Source organism: Sceloporus undulatus, chromosome 4 (assembly GCF_019175285.1).
Source record: "Sceloporus undulatus isolate JIND9_A2432 ecotype Alabama chromosome 4, SceUnd_v1.1, whole genome shotgun sequence".
Lineage (NCBI taxonomy): Eukaryota > Metazoa > Chordata > Lepidosauria > Squamata > Phrynosomatidae > Sceloporus > Sceloporus undulatus.
The window spans coordinates 119,600,180-119,623,133 of NC_056525.1; the positions used below are offsets into that span (position 1 = coordinate 119,600,180).

The 22,954-nt window shown below is 38.5% G+C and overlaps 2 protein-coding genes across 2 annotated transcripts in view; one reads left to right on the plus strand and one right to left on the minus strand.

Moving 5' to 3' along the window:
- Positions 1–5,624: 5,624 nt before the first annotated feature.
- On the plus strand, positions 5,625–22,931 carry LOC121930146 (influenza virus NS1A binding protein). The gene is made up of 14 exons (XM_042466386.1): positions 5,625–5,882; positions 6,833–6,959; positions 7,411–7,580; positions 7,677–7,752; positions 9,008–9,181; positions 12,542–12,667; positions 14,012–14,119; positions 16,711–16,837; positions 17,092–17,316; positions 17,606–17,727; positions 18,062–18,188; positions 18,278–18,409; positions 19,000–19,173; positions 21,755–22,931. The coding sequence occupies exons 2-14, from the start codon at positions 6,849–6,851 to the stop codon at positions 22,006–22,008; spliced, it is 1,926 nt and encodes a 641-aa protein (XP_042322320.1). The 5' UTR covers positions 5,625–5,882; positions 6,833–6,848; the 3' UTR covers positions 22,009–22,931.
- SWT1 (SWT1 RNA endoribonuclease homolog) overlaps positions 15,007–22,954 on the minus strand; it is a 58,905-nt gene continuing 50,957 nt past the window's right edge. The window contains exon 18 of the mRNA XM_042466383.1: positions 15,007–16,206. Within this exon, the coding sequence (XP_042322317.1) occupies positions 16,200–16,206 (7 nt within the window). The 3' untranslated portion in view covers positions 15,007–16,199. The remainder of the gene's footprint in view (positions 16,207–22,954) is intronic.

Genomic DNA, 22,954 nt, shown 5'->3' on the forward strand with positions numbered 1-22,954 from the left:
CTTAGGAGGCATCTTTGTTCTGAAGGGAAAAGACAATCGAGGTTGATTTAGAATGAATGCTTTTGGTGTCAGGATTGCCAGGAAGCCAAGAAAATAATTATAGGGTGTGAATTGTTCATTTTAATGAGAGTTCAGCAGGTTTTTCTTTCTCTGCTTCGCCTTTTGTTCTTTCCCCACGTTGCTCAAATCCTGTTGCCAAGCTGTTGGGACTGAAAAGCATCTGTTCCAATATGCTTTTGCTGTAGATGGAAGGAGGATTGGCTGGAGGAGAAAGCATGGTGTCCAGTCCCAAAGTAGTTATGGTGTGTCCATGTGAGACAGAGGGCAAGGCTGTGTGTATTGGAAAAAACACAGCAGTTGCATCAGGGAAAACATAACTGCTTCTTTCGTACAGCATTTGCATGCATTTATTTTAAGACTTTTTTTCCCATTTTAGCTTAAAACAGTTTGAGTTACATATTTTCTCCACTTGATCTTAGGCTGTAAAATATTCTCTGACCTGTTTACTTTGCCCTGAACCCAGTTGCTAGTTCCAACTGGAACAGACCACTTGGAATCAGTTGCTGAATGGTAAGTCCCCATGATTTAAGAGCTCTACTCTGGTCAGGTCTAGCCAATGGATGAAGTCCATTGTCCTTATAATTTAGGACAGTAAACCTTTTGTAGAGTTACAGTGGAGTTCATCAAGAAAGGTACGATACAATAGATCTCTAAATCTGAGGTGCGTAGTTATGAGGTCAAGTGAGTCTGAATGGCCTTCAGGTGAAGAGATTGGACTGGATGGCCTCCCTAATCTTCCGCTGAAAGAGGTGGAAATGATTGAGAATTTCAAGAGATTGATATATTGGAAGCAATTTAGTTTGAAAGTAATAGGGGAAAATGATAGTATAAATTAGAAAAGGAAGCTGGAAAACCTGACGCTTTTTCTGGGATTTGAAGTGCCTTAAGTAGCAACGCTTTGTAGCTTTTTTTGTGTGGACTGAAAAAACAAGGAAGGGTAGCTTTTGTTCTTTTTCTGCCTTTTTGAAGACAGCCTTAAAAATGCTGGTTAAAAGAAGCATAATTCACAGAGTGCAAGGCAGCTTAAGATACATTGATGTTCTTCAAAAATGTAAACCCAAGTTGAAATAAACTCTTACTACATAAGCATATTGATGTTGAACCCTTGAGATGTTGGACTGCAGTGCCACAGCATTATCCAGCATAGCTGTCACAGCATTTAGTTTAAAAAACATGTGGGGAGCCACATGATCTCCTCCCCTGCTTTAGACAGTACTGACACAAGGAACAGCCGTGTTCAGTTCTGCTACTGATCAAGGTTCTCACTGATCAAATATTTCATGCTTTACGTTGAAAATAAAGGGGTTAGTATTGCAGATGTAACTCACAAGATGACTAGATCCAACGCACTGCATGCGCTAAACCCAAGCGTGCCCAATATGGTAGATAACAAATATGTTGGTCTACAACTATCATTCCTGGATAGCGTGATCATTACTATTCTGGCTATTTATGGTTGACTTCTAAGCTGTCTGTTGGGGATTGTTAATTGATCATTCAACAAGTATGATGCTTCAGTTTCTAAAGTACAGTATAAGTGTAGACCAGTGGTTCACACACTTTGGTCCTCCAGGCATTTTGGACTTCAACTCCCAGGAACTCCAGGCAGCAGTCAGGAATTCTGGGACCTAAAGTCCAAAACATCTGGAGGACCAAAGTTTGGGAACCACTGCTGTGGACTGTAGTGTGGTTCTGTTGGTTCTTTAAGTGACCTGTGGTAGTACTTCCTAGTGTTTTGAAAACAGTTATATTTCTTAATGTTTCTTCTAGATTCTGTTTCACTTGTCATATATACATTTGCTTTGGATCGTTCAAATACCATAAAACGGTGCTTCTTTTGTTGCTGTGGACCAGCAAATCTTACATCAAGATTTAACTCTATTTATTTAATGTTGCTTATCAAGGATTTTCAAATTTAGAGAGAAGGGAGAAATAACACGGATTGTAAGTGAACACACTCCTATTACAGTATTTCTATATAACATTTTATTGCAATGATTCCATACAAAATATTAATAATAATTACAACAGATATACTCATGTAAGTCTAGAATTTTTAATCAAAATTGACCCAAAAAAACTGAGTTGACTTATCCATGAGTCAATGTAAGTACTGTACTTTAACTATTTTAAAAGGAACCATCCCCTGATGAAAGATTTTATAAGTTTTTTGGCATTGTTTTCCTTTGCTTTATCCTTTAAATCGTTTGCTAAATGCCCCTAAGTTTTACCCCCAAGTTATCCACTGGTCATGTCAAAATCCATAATTTTGGCCCCAAAACCTGCCCTTGACACGAGGTTGACGTATAGTTGAGCAACACCTGAACACCTGGGTGTTTGTCATCAGGGGCAAGAACTAGTTTTTTCCCCTCATCAACAACAGTTTTATATTTGGTTTGGGTGATGCCAGCCTAGGCAGGAGAGTTCTCTTTCCCAGCACCAAAGACCAGTAGTTCTTCCTCACCCAAGGCTTTAAATTTGTATTCCCTATTGCTCTTGGTTTTGGCAGTGAGGGCAGGGGTGCTACCTAAATTGCACATGGCCAGGCCTGGGCTGAGAGGATCTGGTGGCAGAGGTGTCCTCATTGTCCTCAGAGCCAACCAGGGTAGGCTCGAGGCTCGGCAGTGCAGTGTGGTCTTCCTTGGCTGGCAGCAGCAACAAGTGGGGAGGGTTTGAGGCAGTGGGGAGGGTTTGAGATTGGTTATCTTCTCCTTGGGCCCTCTGGGGCTTCCTTCCCGTTTGAGTAAGCTTGAGCTCTGGATAGGGAGGGCTCCATACTCAGCATTGGCACTGCTGCCCTCGATTTGGCCAATGGGCAGAAGCAGTTGAACAGAGCCTAGGGGCTTGGGTGGGAAATCAGCAGTGGTTGGGTGTGGGAAAAGGGACAGCCCTGGCAGGTGGTTGAGAGATGATCAAGGTGGACATTACCAAGGGCAGCTGTTGGGCTCTTTGTAAAAGCTAGAGGAAGGGGTGAAGATGAGGTGGAGAGCAGTCTAGGTGGCACTTCCTTCCCTCTTGGCACAGTTTTCATTGTGGCAAAGTCAGGTTCATCTTTGGTCTGGAGGAAGAGCGCCCTCCCAGCAAGACCAGAGCCACAGTCGCTTCAGGAGCCCTCCCATTCAGATGTATTGGCATGATGCAGGCCACCCAAGAGTGACCCATCTGGCCGTGGCAGCACAACCACCTCCTGTGGCCTAGCTCAGTTCCTCCAAAGCTTCTTCAAGCCTTTGTGGACCCCCTGTGAAGACATTGCTGCTTCCCAAAGGCCTGCAGAATACAGGTCGAGAACCATTGCTATAAAAAGCTGTCAAAAATGAAATACAGTTACCCCTCTGTTTTTGCAGGGATCGGTTGCACCCCCTTCCCCCCATGAAAATGGAAATTCACTTATATTCAAGCCCCATTGGCTTGAATGATGGCATGCCCCCGTGAGGGTGTGCCCCATTTTGTTCCCCTCCATTTGCCGCCTGCAAACAGGTGAGGGATGCAGACTTCAAGTCTGCGAAAATGGAGGGGTGATTGTATATTAATACACTGCTACCTCGGGTTACGAAATTAATTCGTTCCGCCATTCCCTTCGTAACCCGAAAATTTCGCAACCCGAAAAGGCTTTCCGTTAGCGCTGGAAAGCCTATAGCCGCGCTTTGCATTTGAATTTCGCGCCGAAATGAATTTCGTAACCCGAAAAATAGTTCGTAACCCGGAACAGTTTTTTCCAATCCAACTTTTTCGTATCCCGGAAATTTCGTAACGCGATCATTTCGTATCCCAAGGCACCAGTGTACTCTTAATTAAACTTTAGTTGATGTAGGCTAGGTTAATGCTCGTATCTCAGTCTCTTTTATATATGGTACTACTTAAATAATTTGCTACCTTGAGATCAGATCCATTTAAACTGTAATCTACTAGCAAACTAAAGTTTAATAGAAAGCAGCACCTGGACATTAGCAGTTTTGTTCTCTTGTTACCTAGAATCTCAGAGCTGATCATTTTGTCTTCTGGATTATCTGTTCTTGGTTGTAATAATGCAATCAGAGCAAAACTTCTCCAACATCATGCCCCCAGATAAAGCTGTCATGGTTGCTGGCCATCCTTTTTGGGAATAGTGGCAATAGCAGTCTAAAATCTGGAAGGTACTAGGTTTTAACGAAGTAACTGTGAAAGCTAACTGTAGGAGCAGTATATCTTAAAAGCAAACCCTAAAATGAAAACCAGCGTTTTGATGCTTGATGGAGCCCAATGTAACTCCAAGAAAGCTATTTCAATTTTGGGGCGATAGCATCTTAAAAATGATATCAGTGGAAAGGTTCAAAATGAAAAGAAGTTCCTAGGCAGGTTCGTATAGTGAGAAAGTATTCTGGGTTATCTGGGACCTTTAAAGCAAATTAGCAGCTGGTAAAGAACTGGTACTTTGTAATCCACTATATTGACTCTAGTCGAATGCAGACAAACATACTCAGAAACAATTTGAGATCTGCTCAGTGGAAACAATGTACAGTACTGTACAAAAGATATTCCCTCTATCTCACACCATAGACCAGAAGGATACCATCTCCTAGTGATGCCAAAGGTAGCTGGGAGATTCAGTAGAAACAAGTCTGCTCTCCTCATTGCCATAGGAGGCCTGGTGGCACAGTGGTTAAATGCCTGTACTGCAGCCACTCACTCACAAACCATAGGTTTGCGAGTTCAATACAGTACCAGCGAAAGGGCTCAAGCTCGACTCAGGCTTGCATCCTTCCAAGGTCGCTAAAATGAGTACCCAGATTGTTGGGGACAATTAGCTTACACTTTGTAAACCGCTTAGGGAGTGATTAAGTGCACTGATAAGCGGTATATAAATGTACTTGCTATTGCTATTGCCATCACCAGTATCAGCCGTTCACTGGGTTGTTCTAGTTCCAAACAAGACTGGAAACAAGAGTAGAAAGAATTGTACTTGATCCACCTTGCAGAGAACCTTTCCCTTTCATGAATGTTCTATATACCATTCCCCATCATTTTGTTTCTCTGTACTCTGTCAATTGCAACCTTTTTGCTATATTACATAGATACAGTTTACATGTATTATCATTTACTTATATAAAGGGCACTTGAATTCCCATTTTATGCTTGTTGTGTTACTTGCATGATGTAAAGTGGATTAGTACTTTGTAAAACGTGTTTATGACCATGTGTATGGGATAATAAAATGAAAAAGAAAACTACTGTTTCTTTTCAGACTTAGTACAAGTAAATTCCCAGGACCCAGGGGTGGGATGTTCTGTAGTGTTTCAAAAAGTACCCCATCCAAATGTTATAATTTGATTTTATATTTACTTACTGTGTCAGAACTATTTCACATTATTAAAATTTCAGTTTAGAAGATTATAAAAGACAGAGAGAGGCAGAAAGAGATGTCAGTTTTTCCATTAATGCTGTTTGCTTGATAAGAATATCCTCAGAATTGTGGAAAATACTAGCCTCAGCTTGCATTCTTTTTCTGTTGTTTTAAAGTTTGCAGTTAGGATAGAAGGAAGTTCTAAATAGTTTCTAAATATGCACAAATCTGAATTCATTCATTTAATATTTTTCAATTACAGAGTATGATGCATGACTATCACAGAAGAAATTCATGTCTATAGCTTTTAAGGACTTGATTACATCATTTTGAAGCCTGGTAGTTTTGGAGTCACCAGTTGAGAAGACACAGCTGGCTGCTTTTTTTCAAGCTGCTGTTCAGCTAAGAAGGAATAGAAATTGACGTGCTCTATATTATCACACAGCAGGACTTCCGAATATTTAAGATCTCTTGGTTAAAAATTGCAGCACAAGCTTATTTGGTAAGGTTTTAAGTTTATCAGTCTGTTGTATCAGAGGACAGTTGCCCATCTCTTTCTCTTCCTCCCTAATAAGTTCCTTTCATTATTTTCTTCCTTATATTCTGTCCTTTAAAAGAAGGAAAAATCCACTGTGGAAAGAGCATAGTATGTACTAAAATGGCTTACTCATTCTCGAAAGAGTATCCACAACGAGAATAGCAAACAGAAAGTGAGGGTGCCATTCACACCTTGTACAATACAGTATAGGCACAAAATTAAGCACAAAGAATTGGTTAAAGCTCTTGTTTTTAAATGGAAAGCTGAATGCATGTAGTCATCATAACATATCACTGTGATAGTTACATGCAAAGTTCTGTCCCACAGTACTTAAGGTTCACCAATTTATTTAAAATAGTTCTTACTCTGCGGAAATGAATGCCTGACTTACACTAAGGTCATACTCAGTCCATGGACAACACCTGCTTATTTAGAGGCTGGTATAGGAATCAAGCAGCGTGCTCCTGTTTGGACACATGAAGCCTGAAGTTCTCACTTTAAACACAGAGTTCATGGTAAATGAATATAATATTTATGATGTAAGACATTTGGTGTAATTTCTGCATAACCATTTGAGAAAAACCTTGCATTGTAATCATGGATAATTTTTTATGTCATGTATCTGTCTTGTACTAACTGAAGACAGTATACTATGTTTTTATTTTCTCATAAAAACAGTATTTAGTTCTTTAGCTATTGAACTTCAGATATCCTGTTGGGTACACTGAAGACAAAAAACATACTTATCTTGCAATCCTGTGTTCGTTTATTCAGAAATAAAGTGTGTTTGTTTTCACTGGAGCTTATTCACAGCAGCATTCTTAGAACTGTAGCCTGACAAAGTCTGTGCTTGAGGAAAGAAGCAGTGCTCTAGATAATATTTAATATCTCAATTTCTTTCCCTTCGCTTTCAGCCACAGAAACAGCAAAATGATCCCTAATGGCTATTTGATGTTTGAAGATGAAAACTTTATTGAGTCATCTGTTGCCAAGCTAAATGCTTTGCGCAAAAGTGGCCAATTTTGTGATGTTAGACTCCAGGTAATTTTACAGAATGGCAACTGGGTATGGCATTTTTGTGTCTGAGAAACTGAGATTCTAAAATAAACAGATATAATTGTGTAAAAAGCAGATATTTGGACTGATAATTTAACCTTAAAGTGAGATAATATTGACATTCTTGAAGTAAACCTCCATATTTCTACACATATATTTAGTGATGTCAGTAAAGTATTAGGAGGTATTCTTTTTTTAATTTAAAAATTGTATATGGGTATGATTCAAAATTTATATGGGTATGATGTAAGTTAAGTACTATTATGTACCACTGAAATCCTGGTCATTGAAATTTAACAAGTTCCTCCTGGTCATGGTCAAATCAGTACTTAAAGTGATTACTTTTTAAACCAACCTGTAGTTCATTTATACCTTTGTAATACAGATTTATGTATATTCAGCTCAAACAGGAATGCCTGGTTTTATTTTAATAAAGGTATGTGGACATGAGATGCTGGCACACAGAGCGGTACTAGCTTGCTGCAGTCCTTACCTGTTCGAAATCTTCAACAGTGATAGTGATTCTCATGGAGTTTCCCATGTAAAGTTTGATGATCTTAATCCAGAAGCTGTTGAGGTCTTGTTAAATTATGCCTACACTGCTCAGTAAGTGGTTTAGTAATTCTGTTCACATGTAGTAGACAGTTTATCTTAGTGATTTCTCTAGCAAAAATCCTAATTGTCACTATGTTACTTTAATAGATTGAAGGCTGATAAAGATTTGGTCAAAGATGTATATTCAGCAGCAAAGAAGTTGAAGATGGAGAGAGTCAAACAGGTATAATCTTTGAATACTATGAAGTGTGGTAGTTACCCTTATTTGTATAGTTTGAGGAATGGCTGTATTTTGTGTGAAAGAGCTCCTGAAGAGTCTGAATAGGCATGTTGATCAGTATTTGGGTGTGGGTGATATGTTATCTTATATTTGAGTACTAAAAGTCCTTTCCATTTAAAGCTTTCCATGGACATATTACAATCAGCAGTCATCCCAATACAGCATCAGTTTGTTTCAGTGGTTATTGGCCTACTTGAATAAAACTCAGAATTCTGGGGCCTACTATATATACCCCTGTATAAGTATAGAAATGTGAGTCAAAAAATTGACTCAAAAATCCTGAATCGACTTATCCATGAGTCAGTGTAAGAATTGTACTTTAACTTCAATAAAAAATGAACCATCCCCTGGTGACATCTGTCTTGGACACGCTGAACCCCCTTTACTTTCTCATCCATCCAGCCTTTAGTTTGAGCACAAATACAGTCGGCCCTTCTTATACACGGATTTTTTATACACGGATTGAAAATGTTCCAAAAAAGTATAAATTTACCTTGATTTTCCATTTTTTAATAAGGGACACCATTTTGCTATGTCATTATATGTAATGGGACTTGAGCATACACGGATTTTGTTATACACGGGGGATCTTGCAACCAAACCCCAGTGTATAACAAGGGTTCATTGTAGTTATTCCTGCTGGAATTTTGTAAGTTCTTTGGCACTTTTTTCCTTTGCTTCATCATTTAGATCCTTTATTACATGCCTCTACATTTTACCCTTGACTTATCCATAGGTCATAACAAAAATAATAATTTTGGCCCCAAAACTTGCCCTAGACTTATACATGAGGTCAACTTATAGTCGAGTATATATGGTATTTCACACAATTTTAACAGTTAAAACCATGCAATGACTTGGAGAAATGTAATGAGTTTGAATGGGGTAACCATAAATATAATGCAGTTCTTCTAATTGCAGGAGATACTACTTATTCTGTGAACTAACTTTAGCAGCAAAACCTCAAGTGAATCATAGTAATTGGTTTTTTGTTAATCTTTGCACTCGATTATTGCAGAATACTAAACCTAGATCTGGGTGCTAATCTCAGCTATAGTAGACCAATGGAAATTAGGTAAATTTCATGCGCCTGGTCTAGTTGGGACTAAGGTTCTTTTTAAGCCAAAGTATTTTAAGTGCACTGAGATATTAGCAAAATAACACGATTGTCTGCCTTTTTTGTTATTACTTAAAAAAGGTTTGTGGAGATTATTTACTCTCTAAAATGAGCGTTGAAAGCTGCATCTCCTATCGGAATTTTGCAAACAACATGGGTGATTCACGTTTATTGAACCAGATTGATGGTTACCTTCAGGAGCATTTGTTAGAGATTTCTGACCAGGAGGAATTTCTCAAACTGCCACGTTTAAAGGTAAGGCATTCTCCCTGCTATTTTAAAGTTTGCACTGGAAATGGAAATTGTAAACACGTTGTAAATCTCCCAGGAAAAAATAAACTTCCACAGATAGATAAAAAAATTGACTCTACCAATCCACTATTTAGATCAAATGTATTTTAAGAAAGCCACTTAAATAAATAAGTGGTGGAAGTTAACTCTGACGTCATTTGCAAATGAAGAAACTGCTTTTATTTAGACTTGTTGGTGTTGTTATGTTTCTTCAAGTCATTTCTGACTTATGGCAACCCTAAGGCCAACCTATCATGGGGTTTTCTTGGCAAAATTTGTTCAGAGGAGGTTTGCCATTGCCTTCCCCTGAGGCTGAGAGCATGTGACTTGCTCAGGGTCACCAGTAAAGCAATATAGCTGCACAGACACCAATGGAATCAGTATACCACCTGTAAAGTACTAAAAACCTAGTTTGAGTGAGCAAAGTGGAGCCCTCCAGATGTAGCTGTACTTAGCTATTCTGGCTAGGGCTGCTGGGAATTGCAGCTGGAGTGCTACACTTAGGCCATTTCTGACCTACGTGAATAATGGGTTGGGTCTAACACACTGGGTTTATTTTAAACAAAAATTATCATGATACGCATCAAATATAGCTGCAGAATAATCATAAACTGTGCTAACAACAGATCTCTTACATCTTGGATTCACAGCATAACTACCATTATGTGAGGTCTGCAGATTTTACAACTTCAGAAGTAGGATTGACTATAGAGATGGCTCCTTTACCCATCCCTGAGGGTCAGCACTGGCAGAAGTCAGGGAATCTCCATGTGTCAAGCAAAAACTGCTTATGCCTTTGAAGTCAGCCTAGGTTGAATCCAGATCTGCTAGAAAGAGATGTCTTTGAGATATTGATGGGTCAATCAGTTTCCAAATGAAGAAAACATTACAATAAGCTATGTCTCCTATATTTGAAATAATTGACTCCTTTCTATGTTTATGTGCATTGTAAATTGGTCAGAGAATGCTATGTATGGGGCAACATACAAATGCCATTATATAAAAAGAATTTAGAAATCTATGTGGAGTCCATTTAATTAAATTAGTACCAGTTCTGATCTTGTAATGATTTCAGGGTTTGATTTGTTTGGGAATACACTCTTTTTGTAGTGAAGAAAGAAGAACCAGTGGTGTCCATGTGAAGTGTCACAACTCTTTGAAAACCAGAAGGGCTGCCGCTCACATGTTTTGGTTGTGGGCAAAGAATTGTGGGGGGATTTCTGGTTTGTCACAGCCCGTTCTCTGGCTAATGTTACACTAGTGAAAGAAATATTCATTGTTACAGCTCATCTAGAAACCTAGAAATATGATGGTGCTTTATCAACTAGAGATTAGGCTTCTGGGGAGGCCTCATATATGCCAAAACCATAAGCATTTGGGCCAGAATCCTGTTGATGAAGTGCACACATGGCTTTTTGTAACTGTTGAACTAGGAACTATCCAGTGCTTTCCTGTGGAGCACCCCTCACCCTGTAAACCTGCTGGAAAGGGCAGACGCACATTCCCTCAGCCAGTTAGTGGGGCAAGATGCCAAATGTCCAGGCTGTGTCAGGAAGAAAAGGGCAGCTGTCTCTTTCCCGGATCTCCAGTGTATTCGGAATGCTGTTTGCTTTTAGCTGGGGAAGACCAACTGAATGGCTCCTGGATGTCCAGCACCCTCTGCTGGTCACTCAATGGCTGAAGGAGCACGTGTCTTCCTTTTCAAGCAGGCTTGTGTGACTGGGGACCCCATGGCCAAGTAGAATTGCATGACCAGAACATAGTGCCCAGTGCAGTAATAGAATTATGGACATTGTGTATTTTGGAACTGGAACACAGAATTTTATGTCGTACGCCATAGGTTTGAATAGCTCTTACTGTTTTAATAGGTATCTTTCACCAGATGGCCCAAATTGTTTATCAGTTAGAACATTTTTGTATATTACATAGTGTTAAGGAGACTCTCCTGGGCCAAAAAAAGACCTCCAAAATTGCATTAGCAAGTTTCCCACAAAATACATATGGTTATGATTAAAGGTGTGTTGGGCTATAGTGTAGTTCTGATTGGGGGGGAAACATTTTGAGATACCAGGTTTATGAGTTTTTGTGCACTTACAGGGTAGTACTGATTCCATAATTTAACTATTTAAAGAGTTAAATAGTGCATAATTTTACAGAATAGATAAAAGATCATCCATACCTTTCTCACCCAGATGAATAGAAAAGGCTCTGGGCTGTAGATATGAGACCTTCAAGCAGGACACTATAAACCTTCTTTGCATGTTACATTTTTGCAGGTGTCACAGTCATTTGCATGGGGGGGTAGACGTAACCTAAAGTAAAAGCATCACCCCCCACCGATGTCCGCCAAATTAAGGCAGATAGACTATGAAACACATCATGAAAATTTACACCTCTGTATGAATTAGGACTGCCTGGAACAGGGTCTTGTAGAAGACTGAGTGTTTAACTCTGTCTGTTGATAAAGAAAATTAAATTACACAATATTGCTTGCAATGTTAAATAACCTGCCTTTTATATTTCCAGAAGATTTATTTGATGTGTTACTTGGAACATATTAGTGATGTTGTAATATTTTCAAGTTAGTTTTATTCAAGCAATTTCCAGGGTCTCTGGATTGCACTAGATCTGTGTACATTCACACACTTTGCTTACCGGAATGAGGGGTGGACTCAAAACTATCCTGAAGTGTAGCATTTTACTTTTCCATATAACTGTGAGAATTGGAGACTGTTCACATGGGGAAATGATACACAGTCAACCCTCTGGTTTCACGAGGGATCTGTTCCAGACACCACCACCCCACAAAAATGGAGACTCGCCTATATTCAAGCCACATAGGCTTGAATGCAGTGCATGCCAGCAATCATGTGCAGGGCATGTGCTGTGGGGGGCACCCCATTGAAAATAATGGAGGCCGCCCCTCTGTGAATATACAAGACCGCGGACCTCACGTCCGTGAGAAAGGAGGGGCAACTGTATTTCGGAACATTACTAGTGTGCAAAATAAATTTGGGATGAGCCATCATAAATTGTAGAGTTTATCAAAGTCCTCTCAGTTGTATCCCAGATTGTAGCTGTTTTACTTAAACGCATAGAACTTAATGCTAGATTCTTGTCTCTGTTGGCGTAGGGTCATATAGACTTCTTTTTTGTGATTACCAGAGTATAAGGAAACCTTGCTACTTCCTGTTCTTCTTGTTCTAGTTTTTGTATCAGTGCTATTGGTGCTTGACTGAAGAATAGTACTCAGTGTAGTTTTTATAATTATATGTTCTGAAGTGTGTGCATAGTGACCACTATACTATCTCTTTTCCATCCTAGCTGGAAGTCATGCTTGAAGAAAATGTTAGCTTGCCCAGCAATGGCAAACTATACACAAAGGTAATCAACTGGGTTCAGCGCAGCATCTGGGAGAATGGAGAAAGTCTTGAAGAACTGATGGAAGAGGTTAGTTTGAAGAAAATGAGATTTGGTGATCTGTAAACACTACATTTTTCTGAAATTAAGGATGATCCCTTTTCCTTTTTTCTTTAAAAAAAAAACTGTGAAGAACTCAAATTTTACTGTAGGTATCCCTAAGCTGAGAAACTAGGGGGGTTTCCAGGTGAGCTGCATAAACTGTTCATTCTGGTCTTCTCTTTCTTTTCTATTTCTTTTTACTCTTTAAAACTTCAATATAGCACATAATTTCACTTTTAAAATGGGAGGTGGTTTTAAAATTCACTTTATATTCTTATTGTGTTCCTTTTACAGGGTTTTGCTTAAAGAAAAACATAATAGGTAAAAGGTTCTAATGGTTGTTCCTCCCCATTGATTTATCTCCCCATAGGTTTATTAACAAAACTAGGATACTCAACGCTGAAGAACCATAGAAGAAACCTCAAGTGTAAGAAGCAGCAGTCCTGCCCCAGTTCTCCTAAGAAAATCCGCTGTGGGCAGAGAACGATGATGATGTTTAATGGTGTTTACTTCTTTACAGGATATCTTAAATTTTGAAAAGTTTTGTATAATTAAATAGCCTTGCTCATAAATACATCTTCTATAGTTAGTGTGATCTATAGTCTGAAATTTCAACATCTTGACAATTGCAGTATAGATAATACATTTGGAATTGTTTCAAACAGTTTACCTACTTTACTGTCATGGGTAGGGCTGATCATGAACAGTTAATTTGCTATTTCATTTAGTTATTTATTTGCCCTCCTATCTTGTTCAGGATCTTCAGTGAACTGGTCAAGTTCCCCATGCAGATAATTATGCATTTGATATGACACCCAGTAATGAGCAGTAGTCTTTCCAGAGTTCAAAAGTAGTTTGAATTTTTTATGCCTTAATAGAACTCCTTTTTTACATTCCACTTGTGCCTGATTTATGTACTTGACTTAAATATTTTAACTGGACGTAGAAAAAAATGTATTTTGTAATAAGTTTGTTTATAGGAAGCAACAAACATTCTTGGTTGAAATTGTTAATCCAAACAAGTGAATCCTGCAAGATAATGTATTTCATTATATGTTACACATCTTAAAGTTGCAGCACAGGGAACAAGAAGTCCAGGAAGCTGAAGATTTTTTTTTCTTTTTCTTTTTTTGAGCTGTGAAAGTTAATATCTTCCATCCAGTAACTGAAGATCTGTCATCATGAGAGCAACTACTTCTTTTTTTTAATTTTGCCATTCTGCTAGACGGAGAGAAGATAACTTGAACTATATGGAACCCTTGGTGTACAATGTACCAATAGTTGAATAGCAGTGGAGATTGTAGCCACATGGCTGTTCTGTTGTTTTTGCAGGTTCAAACACTGTACTACTCAGCTGATCACAAGCTCCTTGATGGAAATCTGCTAGATGGACAGGCTGAGGTGTATGGCAGTGATGATGACCACATTCAGTTTGTGCAGGTACAAAGTGCACATGGTCTGAGGTAACCTCAGGTATAAATTGGCTAGAGTAGCAGTAGCATAGCACAACTGTAATGTTGTGTTATGTGGTGAAAGGAAAAAAACAATTACAGAAGATGGGGAAAGAGCTATTTTAGATAGCTTGTGTGGTCTTCGTTAATCTAGTTTTTTCTAGCTGTGTCTCAATAAAACAAGTGTGTGTACTGTGCATGAGTGTATTGAGCACAGCACAGGATTAGTTCTTGCAGTTTAATAAGCTTGTTGAATGTTGGCTGTGTGCATGTGTGTGCGTGTGTGCATAGATGCATGCACTAAAAGAAGACTGGGGAATCATCAAGTCAGAGAGTAGTAGACCTCCTTTCCCGAGAGCTTATGGGAGGAAAATTGGGCAAATAGTTTCTGGATCCCTAGTTTAAGGATATACTATAGAATTTTCTATTTTTAGGTTGTGACTGGGAGTAGAGTTATAAACTAACTGTGGAGAGTTCTCTTTGGAAACTGGTGTGAGATAATGTATCATTCTAAGTCTATGTAAAGTACTGGCTGAATTAGGCAGAACCAGTTTATTTTTACAAAAATAATTATTTATCACAAATTGTGCATGCCAGCAAACAATTGAAAAGTTGAAATACCACATTGCAGTGTATTGCTGGCTTTATAAGTTTTACTCATTTTTTGGTTTTCGCAATGCCACTTGTTGCCATGTTTTGACTTAACCGAACTAGAAATTCAACTGAGGCCAAGATGAATTCAGTTCATTTTGGAGGTGGTGGTATGTAATTTTACAGGATGGATGGTATCAGGATCTAATTAACTACCATTTGACAGCACATTCCTATCCCATTGAACTCCCTATAGTTTACTTGTAGGGCTGCAGTCTGATGGGAAAAGAAGGAAGAAAAAAATATTTTATTGATTTAGTGAAAATCCCTTACAGAGACATCCAGTATTCGGAAGATACAGATTAAATTCATCTATACACATGTTAATGAAACTAAGGTGAAAATTAACATTTCAGAAATGAAAAAGATTTCTCACATTTTATTTATGGGATTTATATTAAGTGCTGAAGAAGCTACCTATATATAGTTAGAGTGGATAAAGCTGAAGATTGCAATTTTTATAGTTCATTTTAAATAGAAGATATCAGCACGTACATCAAATAACAGTGGGGATGGCTCATATCGCCCACCATTCCTTTTCCCCATCCTAGTCCAGTCAGTAATGTGGTGGGATCACAGTCTGAGTGATGGGGCTATATGTTGTTTCCAGAGCCTATCCAGCACCCATCAAACTCCAGAAAAGATCCCTGGATTGAGAAATTACATCATTAAAAACCACTGGGGTACACAATTTCTGATGTAAATGCAATTTTGCCCAGTCTGGACTTGTTTTGTGCCAGAAAAAAAGCATTTCTTTTTGAGTATCTGCAGTATCCCCAATCTGGAAATCTGAAATACTGAAAAATTGCCCACATGAGTGGTTGAGATAGTGACACCTTGTTACACAAACCTTGTTTCGTGCACAAAATGATTCAAAATACTGTGCACAAAATAGCCTTCAGGGTATGTGTATAAGGTGTATATGAAACATAAATTAATTTTGTGCTTATACTTTGGGTCCCGTCCCCAGAATGTCTCATACATATGTTAATATTTCCAAATCCAAAACATTAATGGCCCCAAACATTTTGAATAAAGGGTACTGAACTGGTATATGACATAGACTAAGATAGACATGGTACAAAATCTGTATTGATAAATATTTGAATTTAATTTGTTTATATAATATATATTTGAAACCAGACCTTACCAAAATTTGAGTAATGTATATAGCACCTTAAAACAGCTGCTAACTAAAAAAGGTGCAATAAAAACAACTGCATTAAGAAAACTGGCTAGTATTTATGAGTAAGGAGGTGATTGCCTGAAAGGAAAACTTTATCGTAGACTGAAAATTAAGTAGCACAGATGCATGCCTTGTGTCATTTGGGAAGGAATTAGAAGATGGAAATCTATCCATTCACTGCTCTGTCTTTGTGGTCTTCAAGTAGACTACCAAGAGTCTTACAGGCAGGGCATCAGTTTCTAGAATAAAAAAAAAGTTGCACGTGTTATAACCAAAATATCAAGTATTAGTTATACAGTTTGTTAGCTGATAGTATATAATACCTGGAATTCATACAATTCTTCAAAGATTTGGTGTTTAGATGTAATCAGCCAAGGCTGTGTGCACATTTGAAACTAATGTAAGGATGCCCCAGTCTTTATACTTGGTACAGATGTGTTTTGAAAGAATGTGATGATTCGGATTTTTCTCCTTAAAAGCTTATCTTATATGAGGCTAAGTCACTCATTTAATTGAGAAGTGATGGGCAGCGTGTCATGGCTTCAGAGGAAAATTTTGTTTTTTGTGAATAGTGCTGTGTTTAATATTTTATCTTGCTATTAAAATGCTGATTAATGAGTTGCTTGGTTAGATATTCTTATAATTGAGGCTGCACAACCATAAAAGGAAAAATAGTTCTGAAACAAAGGCAGATCAGAGTGTGCCACTGGCTAGGTTTCTGTAGCTGCCTTTTGATTTTGCAGAAAAAGCCACCCCGTGAGAATGATCTCAAGCAGTTAAGTAGCAGTTCTTCTGGAAGTCTTTCTCCAAATGCAGCAGTGCTGACTCCTAAACACGAGTGGAAAATTGTTGCTTCAGAGAAGACCTCAAGTAAGCTGAATTTTGTTTCTGAAGTTACTCCTAAGTACCCCCATGTTAAATATGGAAATAGTAGGAAGACAGGAACAGCAATGTGTTGTTCATAAGTATAACAGCCTTCTCAACTGCCTCCCAGAGATAGGAGGGGAAGGTTTTCTGGAATGCCAGTCTCTCTCCAACCCATCTAAAAGGTGGAGAGTAAAGCTTTTACTATGAAAAAAAATATGTTCACATTTTGGAATTGAATCCACTATCTTCTTCCACAGATAACACCTATCTGTGTCTCGCTGTTCTGGATGGCGTTTTTTGTGTGATTTTCCTTCATGGGCGTAACAGTCCCCAAAGTTCTCCAATTAGTACTCCACGATTGATGAAAAGTTTGAGTTTTGAGATTCAGCCAGATGACCTCATAGAGAAGGCCATGTCACCTATGCAATATGCTCGGTCTGGATTGGGAACAGCAGAACTTAACAGCAAACTAATCGCTGCAGGTAACAGTGCCACCATTGTTCTCAAACACAGGGCTCACAGGATAGTCTAACTCTGGCCTTCCAGGTGTTTTAGATTTCAGCTCCCAGAAGCCTCTGCCATCTTGGCCAGTAGTCTGGGATTCTGGCAGCTGAAGTCTAAAAGACCTGGAAGGCCAGCTTGTTCGGTTCTAGAATCACTTAGCTAGACTATCCCAGCACTTGCTCTGTAGATCGGTTAATTAAAGAAAATGGGTTTCTACTGCGAGATTCTGTATCGAAATATATCTTGTGTACTTTCTATTACTACCAGGTGGCTACAACAGAGAAGAATGTTTGCGCACTGTGGAATGCTATGATCCTCGAAAAGATTGCTGGACTTTTATTGCACCAATGAGAACACCAAGAGCTCGGTTCCAGATGGCAGTTCTGATGGTATGTTTGAGTAGTAAGAGAGTCATGCATCCATCCTGCAGTATTAAAATTCTTAGTTACATGTCAAATCCTGTTGGTAGCAATTACAGTATTTTAGATTAGTTGGGACAGAGCGTGATTGTAATAGCAAAAAACACTTCTGTAGGAAAGAATGCCACACTTTACCTTAATCTTGCCATAGGGGACACAGGTTCATAGCCGCTGTATGCCTTTCTTTATTGGAGGATTTTGTGGATGTGATTAAAAACCATTCACTGCTGAAAGTCCTTAGTATTTTACCAACATGGATAATTAATAGAATAATTATTTTAATATTGCCATTTTTCTAACATAGGGGCAGCTTTATGTTGTTGGTGGGTCAAATGGCCACTCAGATGACTTGAGCTGTGGGGAAATGTATGATCCAGAGATAGATGATTGGACTCCTGTCCCAGAACTGAGGACTAACCGTTGCAATGCAGGTAAAAGTTTATAATAACATATGAAGACTACTACTTTTTACATCCTCAAGCAGTATGTTAAATTTGCTTTTTTTTAAATACATTAACAGGAGTGTGTGCTCTGAATGGAAAGCTATACATCGTTGGTGGCTCAGATCCTTATGGCCAGAAAGGATTAAAAAACTGTGATGTCTTTGATCCTGTAACAAAATCTTGGACAAACAGTGCTTCACTTAACATTCGTAAGTCTATATTGTATTGATCAAGTTTGGGTGGTCTCAGGAATTATGAAACACAAGATTTACAGCAGCTGGAACTGCCTGCAGCAGCGGAGTAATCTCAAGAGGCCATGCTATAGCAGGGTGGGCACCCTAATACCATATCAATATTTTGGGACTAGAATTCACATAGGTTCCAGCTGGCGTGACCAGATTGTTGCAGTTGAGAGAGTTGTTGCCCAAAACCTTGGAAGACACTAGATTGCTTACTCCTTGCCAGTGTGCCTTGGCAAGCAGTTGGGGTTTGATACTGTCTATCTTGAAATTAAATATACTGAGAATTAATTTCTAGGCTTCTTGAGATAAATTTCATCCATTGAAGGTGGGTAGGGGGTATACCACATGGCCTAGTTTTATAGTTTGCATAAATAAGAGTGACAAAATGAGATATCTTGGGTTCCTTTGAACTAGCATCAACCAGATAGTATTGAGTACTACATCATTAAAAGCTTTTGCCAGTCATAAAAATTTGAAATTCATGCTGTCAGGGCTGCGTGATAGTACTGCCTCTTTTGCCCATCCACTTTAAGCTCCTTTTGTTTTTTAATTTATAGGTAGACATCAATCTGCTGTCTGTGAGCTTGATGGGTATTTATATATTATTGGAGGAGCTGAGTCTTGGAACTGCCTTAATAGTGTGGAGCGTTACAATCCAGAAAATAATACTTGGACACTAATTGCACCTATGAATGTGGCTAGGCGTGGAGCTGGTGTGGCTGTACTTGATGGTAAGTTTATGGGTGCTGAAAATTAAAAATGTCTGTTTTATGCTGTGTTTCAGAACAATCATAATTTGATTGCCCATCATGCGCTTGATAGCATGGCATGATTTTGCAAAATTTGACCATATTTTATGGTTTCCTATGGCTGACAAATTGTTGGATCCAATCTTTAGTGATTCCTCCCTGATCCAATCTTTTTCATGTTGTTATGTAGTTGTGTTTTATTTAAGAATAGTTGAAGTGTACCTAGTATTCCTTGGAGACATATCTATTACTCCCAGAGGGCGTCTTTGGGCCTCGTTTTGTTCTGAAAAAGGTAAAGGTTTCCCCTTAGACGTGATTGTCTACTTGCATCTGACTTTAGGGGACAGTACGCATCTCCATTACTAAGTCAGGGAGCCAGCGTTGTCAAAGACAAGTTTGTGATCACTAGTCCACATGACTGCACGGAATGCTGTTACTGTACCACCGAAGTGGTACCTGTTTATCTACTTACACTTTTACATGCTTTTGAACTGCTGGATTTCAAGAAGCTGGGACTAGAGATGGGAGCTCACTCTGTCATACGGCAATTGGGCCTCAAACTGCTGATATGCCGATTGTCAGAATCAGTGTCTTAACCACTAAGCAGCCACATTCTGCTACCTCCTTTTAAATGTTAGCAATCAGCTTAGCAATACAAGCCTCTTCTTAAAAATCTTATCAGCAATGCCTTAGCACTCTCCTGTTTTCCCAACTTTTTTCTTATTGAGAATCTTAGCTGCAGAGAAGATTGGAAGTTCTCTCATAATTTAGCCAAATTTTATATCTGAATGAATGAATTAATTATGGCATACAGCCAGCATAAAGTAATAAAATGTTTAGAAAAATTATCTTACATCCAGTTAGATACATTTATATTCCAGCATATCATATAAACATTATATTTCAGCATTTCATATAGATGCATGAGTACATACAAATGTTAAGGATAAAACTTTGAACCGTGTTTCTGGAAGGATTTAGGAATACAAAAATAATCAATCAAAATAACTGCAAAGAGATTATATGATAGTTGCCCTTCTAGATTTGGTGAATAATTTATTCATATTCATATGGTGAATAATTTATTCATACACAGTCAATTGATTTCTATAGACAAAAAAAATTATGGCTGTAGTAGCTAAAAAAGCCGAGGACATTTATTATATCTTTTAAATCTTGCTCTAAATGAACAGTTGACAACGAAGATAAGATATACCCAAGGTGAAATGCAAGATTACTTTTTGGGAAAATGGCAACGTCTCATAATTTTTTCTCAATAGATCTGGAGGACTTTGGGTTATTTCCATGTCACATCAATTCTGGACTGATTTTTCAAATAGATTGTCCTACACAAGAACCCATATTTGTGAGATAAACGATGGCTAGAGTAAAAACATGCTGATAGTTGACTATTTATGCTGTCCCAATGCTAATGATTTTGTTTTATTTGATCATCATGTATTTTTACGGAGTTTAATAAAAAAAATCTTATAAGCAATGGTCCCAGAGAGACCTTTCTCATTATCCAGACCAGGGGGGTTGCTTCAAATTCTGAAGCAACTAACACAATTTCCTGCCGTATGCAAAAGGAAGCAGCCATAATACATCAGGAAATTCAAAGACATAGGCATGTTAGTCTGGAATCTCAGTGTGCAAAGCGATCTTGTAGTACCTTTTGAGACTAACTGACCGAAAAAGGTAAATACAGTGGTCTCTTTGTCTATGTGCGAGATCCATTCTGGACACACACACCTCATGTATGCGAAAGAGCACAGAACCTCAAGTCAAGTCCTGCTGATTTTAATGGCCACATGCTCCTGCATATGTCATTTTGTCCCTCTGTACAGGCAGACTGCAAGCTTTTGTAGATTTGGTCTACTCCTTCAATGCATAAGGCTTATGCTATAACTTCTTCACTCAAGTCTCAAAGATGCTGCAAAGATCCCTTTTTCATATTAGTAAGTTGGCTCTCTTCTGTGGGCTTGCAGTCTGGATTTGAGCATCCGCAGATGGCCCCATCCCAGCAGTGGCATGTGCATGTGGCTGCACACACATTGTGCTATCATTGGAAGCAACTGGACATGAGATCCCTTGTGAATATGAAGAGCCAACTGTATTCCAGACTAACATGGCTACATCCCTGAATTTCCTGATGTGTTATTGCTGCTCCCGTTTCTGCTTTTAGGAGCCTTCACATTTGGAATTTGACTGTGAACTTGAGCTGTGTAGGGAGAGGTGGTGTGAATGGACTTAGTTGATGGGCGAGTCCTCGCCAGTGGATATACAGGCAAACTAAGAGGCACAAATTCCACCTGAGAGTTTTTAAGTTCATTCATTTTTTGGCATATGGAAGATCTAAAAAGCACGGAGGTACAATTCAGTAAAATTTGTGGCTAGTTTTTCCCCCCCTAAACCACAGGGACTTGAATAACAGTAGTTCATCTTATTCATTGTCCAGTTAAACCTCAGCTACAAAGCAGCTTTTGTATACAGAATACATTGTTTTCCTGATTCTTGTGAGTAAAGACTCTGGTCTAATGACTGATTCCTCTTCACTTGACAGGAAAGCTCTTTGTCGGTGGTGGTTTCGATGGTTCACATGCAGTTAGCTGTGTGGAGATGTATGACCCTTCTAAAAATGAATGGAAGATGATGGGCAGCATGACCACTCCAAGAAGCAATGCTGGGTTTGCAACAGTGGCCAATACCATCTATGCTGTAGGAGGATTTGATGGCAACGAATTTCTGAACACAGTTGAAGTCTACAGTCCAGAGTCAAATGAATGGAGCCCCTACACAAAGATACACAAGTTCTGACTCAACACGTCTCCTTAAAACTAACAGGCTTGATGATGTAATTGTTTTAGTAGAGGTACACATGTGATGGTGGGGGGAGGTTAAAAGTTGCCATCAGCAACACAAAGCTTTTGCATATTGCATACTATTACTATGCTGTACATATTTTTATTTGGAATACATGAAGGGTGTCCTTGGTATTAGAATTTGTTACTTGGACTCTGGAGTTTGGTTGCCCCTAAAAGAATATGAGTGATAGCTGATATCATTTCAAGAGCTTCCTCCAGTGTTTGTTTTGCTGATTTGCACACACAAATGCTTCTTCTTTAGTATTTGTCACTGGTGCAGGAAAGGATAGTGATCTTCAATGTCAGCAACTGCTTTTTAGGCCTTGTGTGCATTTTTTAAAAAAATCTTTAGTAACTGGAACAATCTAAAAAAGCCTTATTTAAATAAATGGCTGTATTATATAAAAAAGCTGATACACCTACCAATTTGACTGCCTTTTATAACTTTTTATATATATGTAACTATAGTCAGTTGTTATATCCTGACAATATGTGTTAAAGCAAATAGACAATCTCAAAAGTGCATAGACTGGAGTAAAACGTGTCATTTTCTACCATAAGCTTTTATGTTTTCCCCTGCTATAATGTTACACGAACTCTTAATACACAATATTGATTTTCATGGCATTGGAGTGGAGTTTCTGAACATGGTTGTAATGTGAGTGAGGAAAAGCCAGGCTCTGAAATTCAGCTAATGTAGAGGGCGCTTTTCTGTGTGGTTCAAGGTTAAGCAGTTGTAACAAATATGCAATGCTGCAAAATTTCTGTGGTGTGTAAGCAAGATTACCTATCTTAAAATTATTGTACAAGTTTGTATCTTTCTACTATAAGCTGAAGTCCTGCTATAATACAGATTGTGTTTCAATTGTTTTAAAATGGCTGTTTAGTATTCTTTCCTT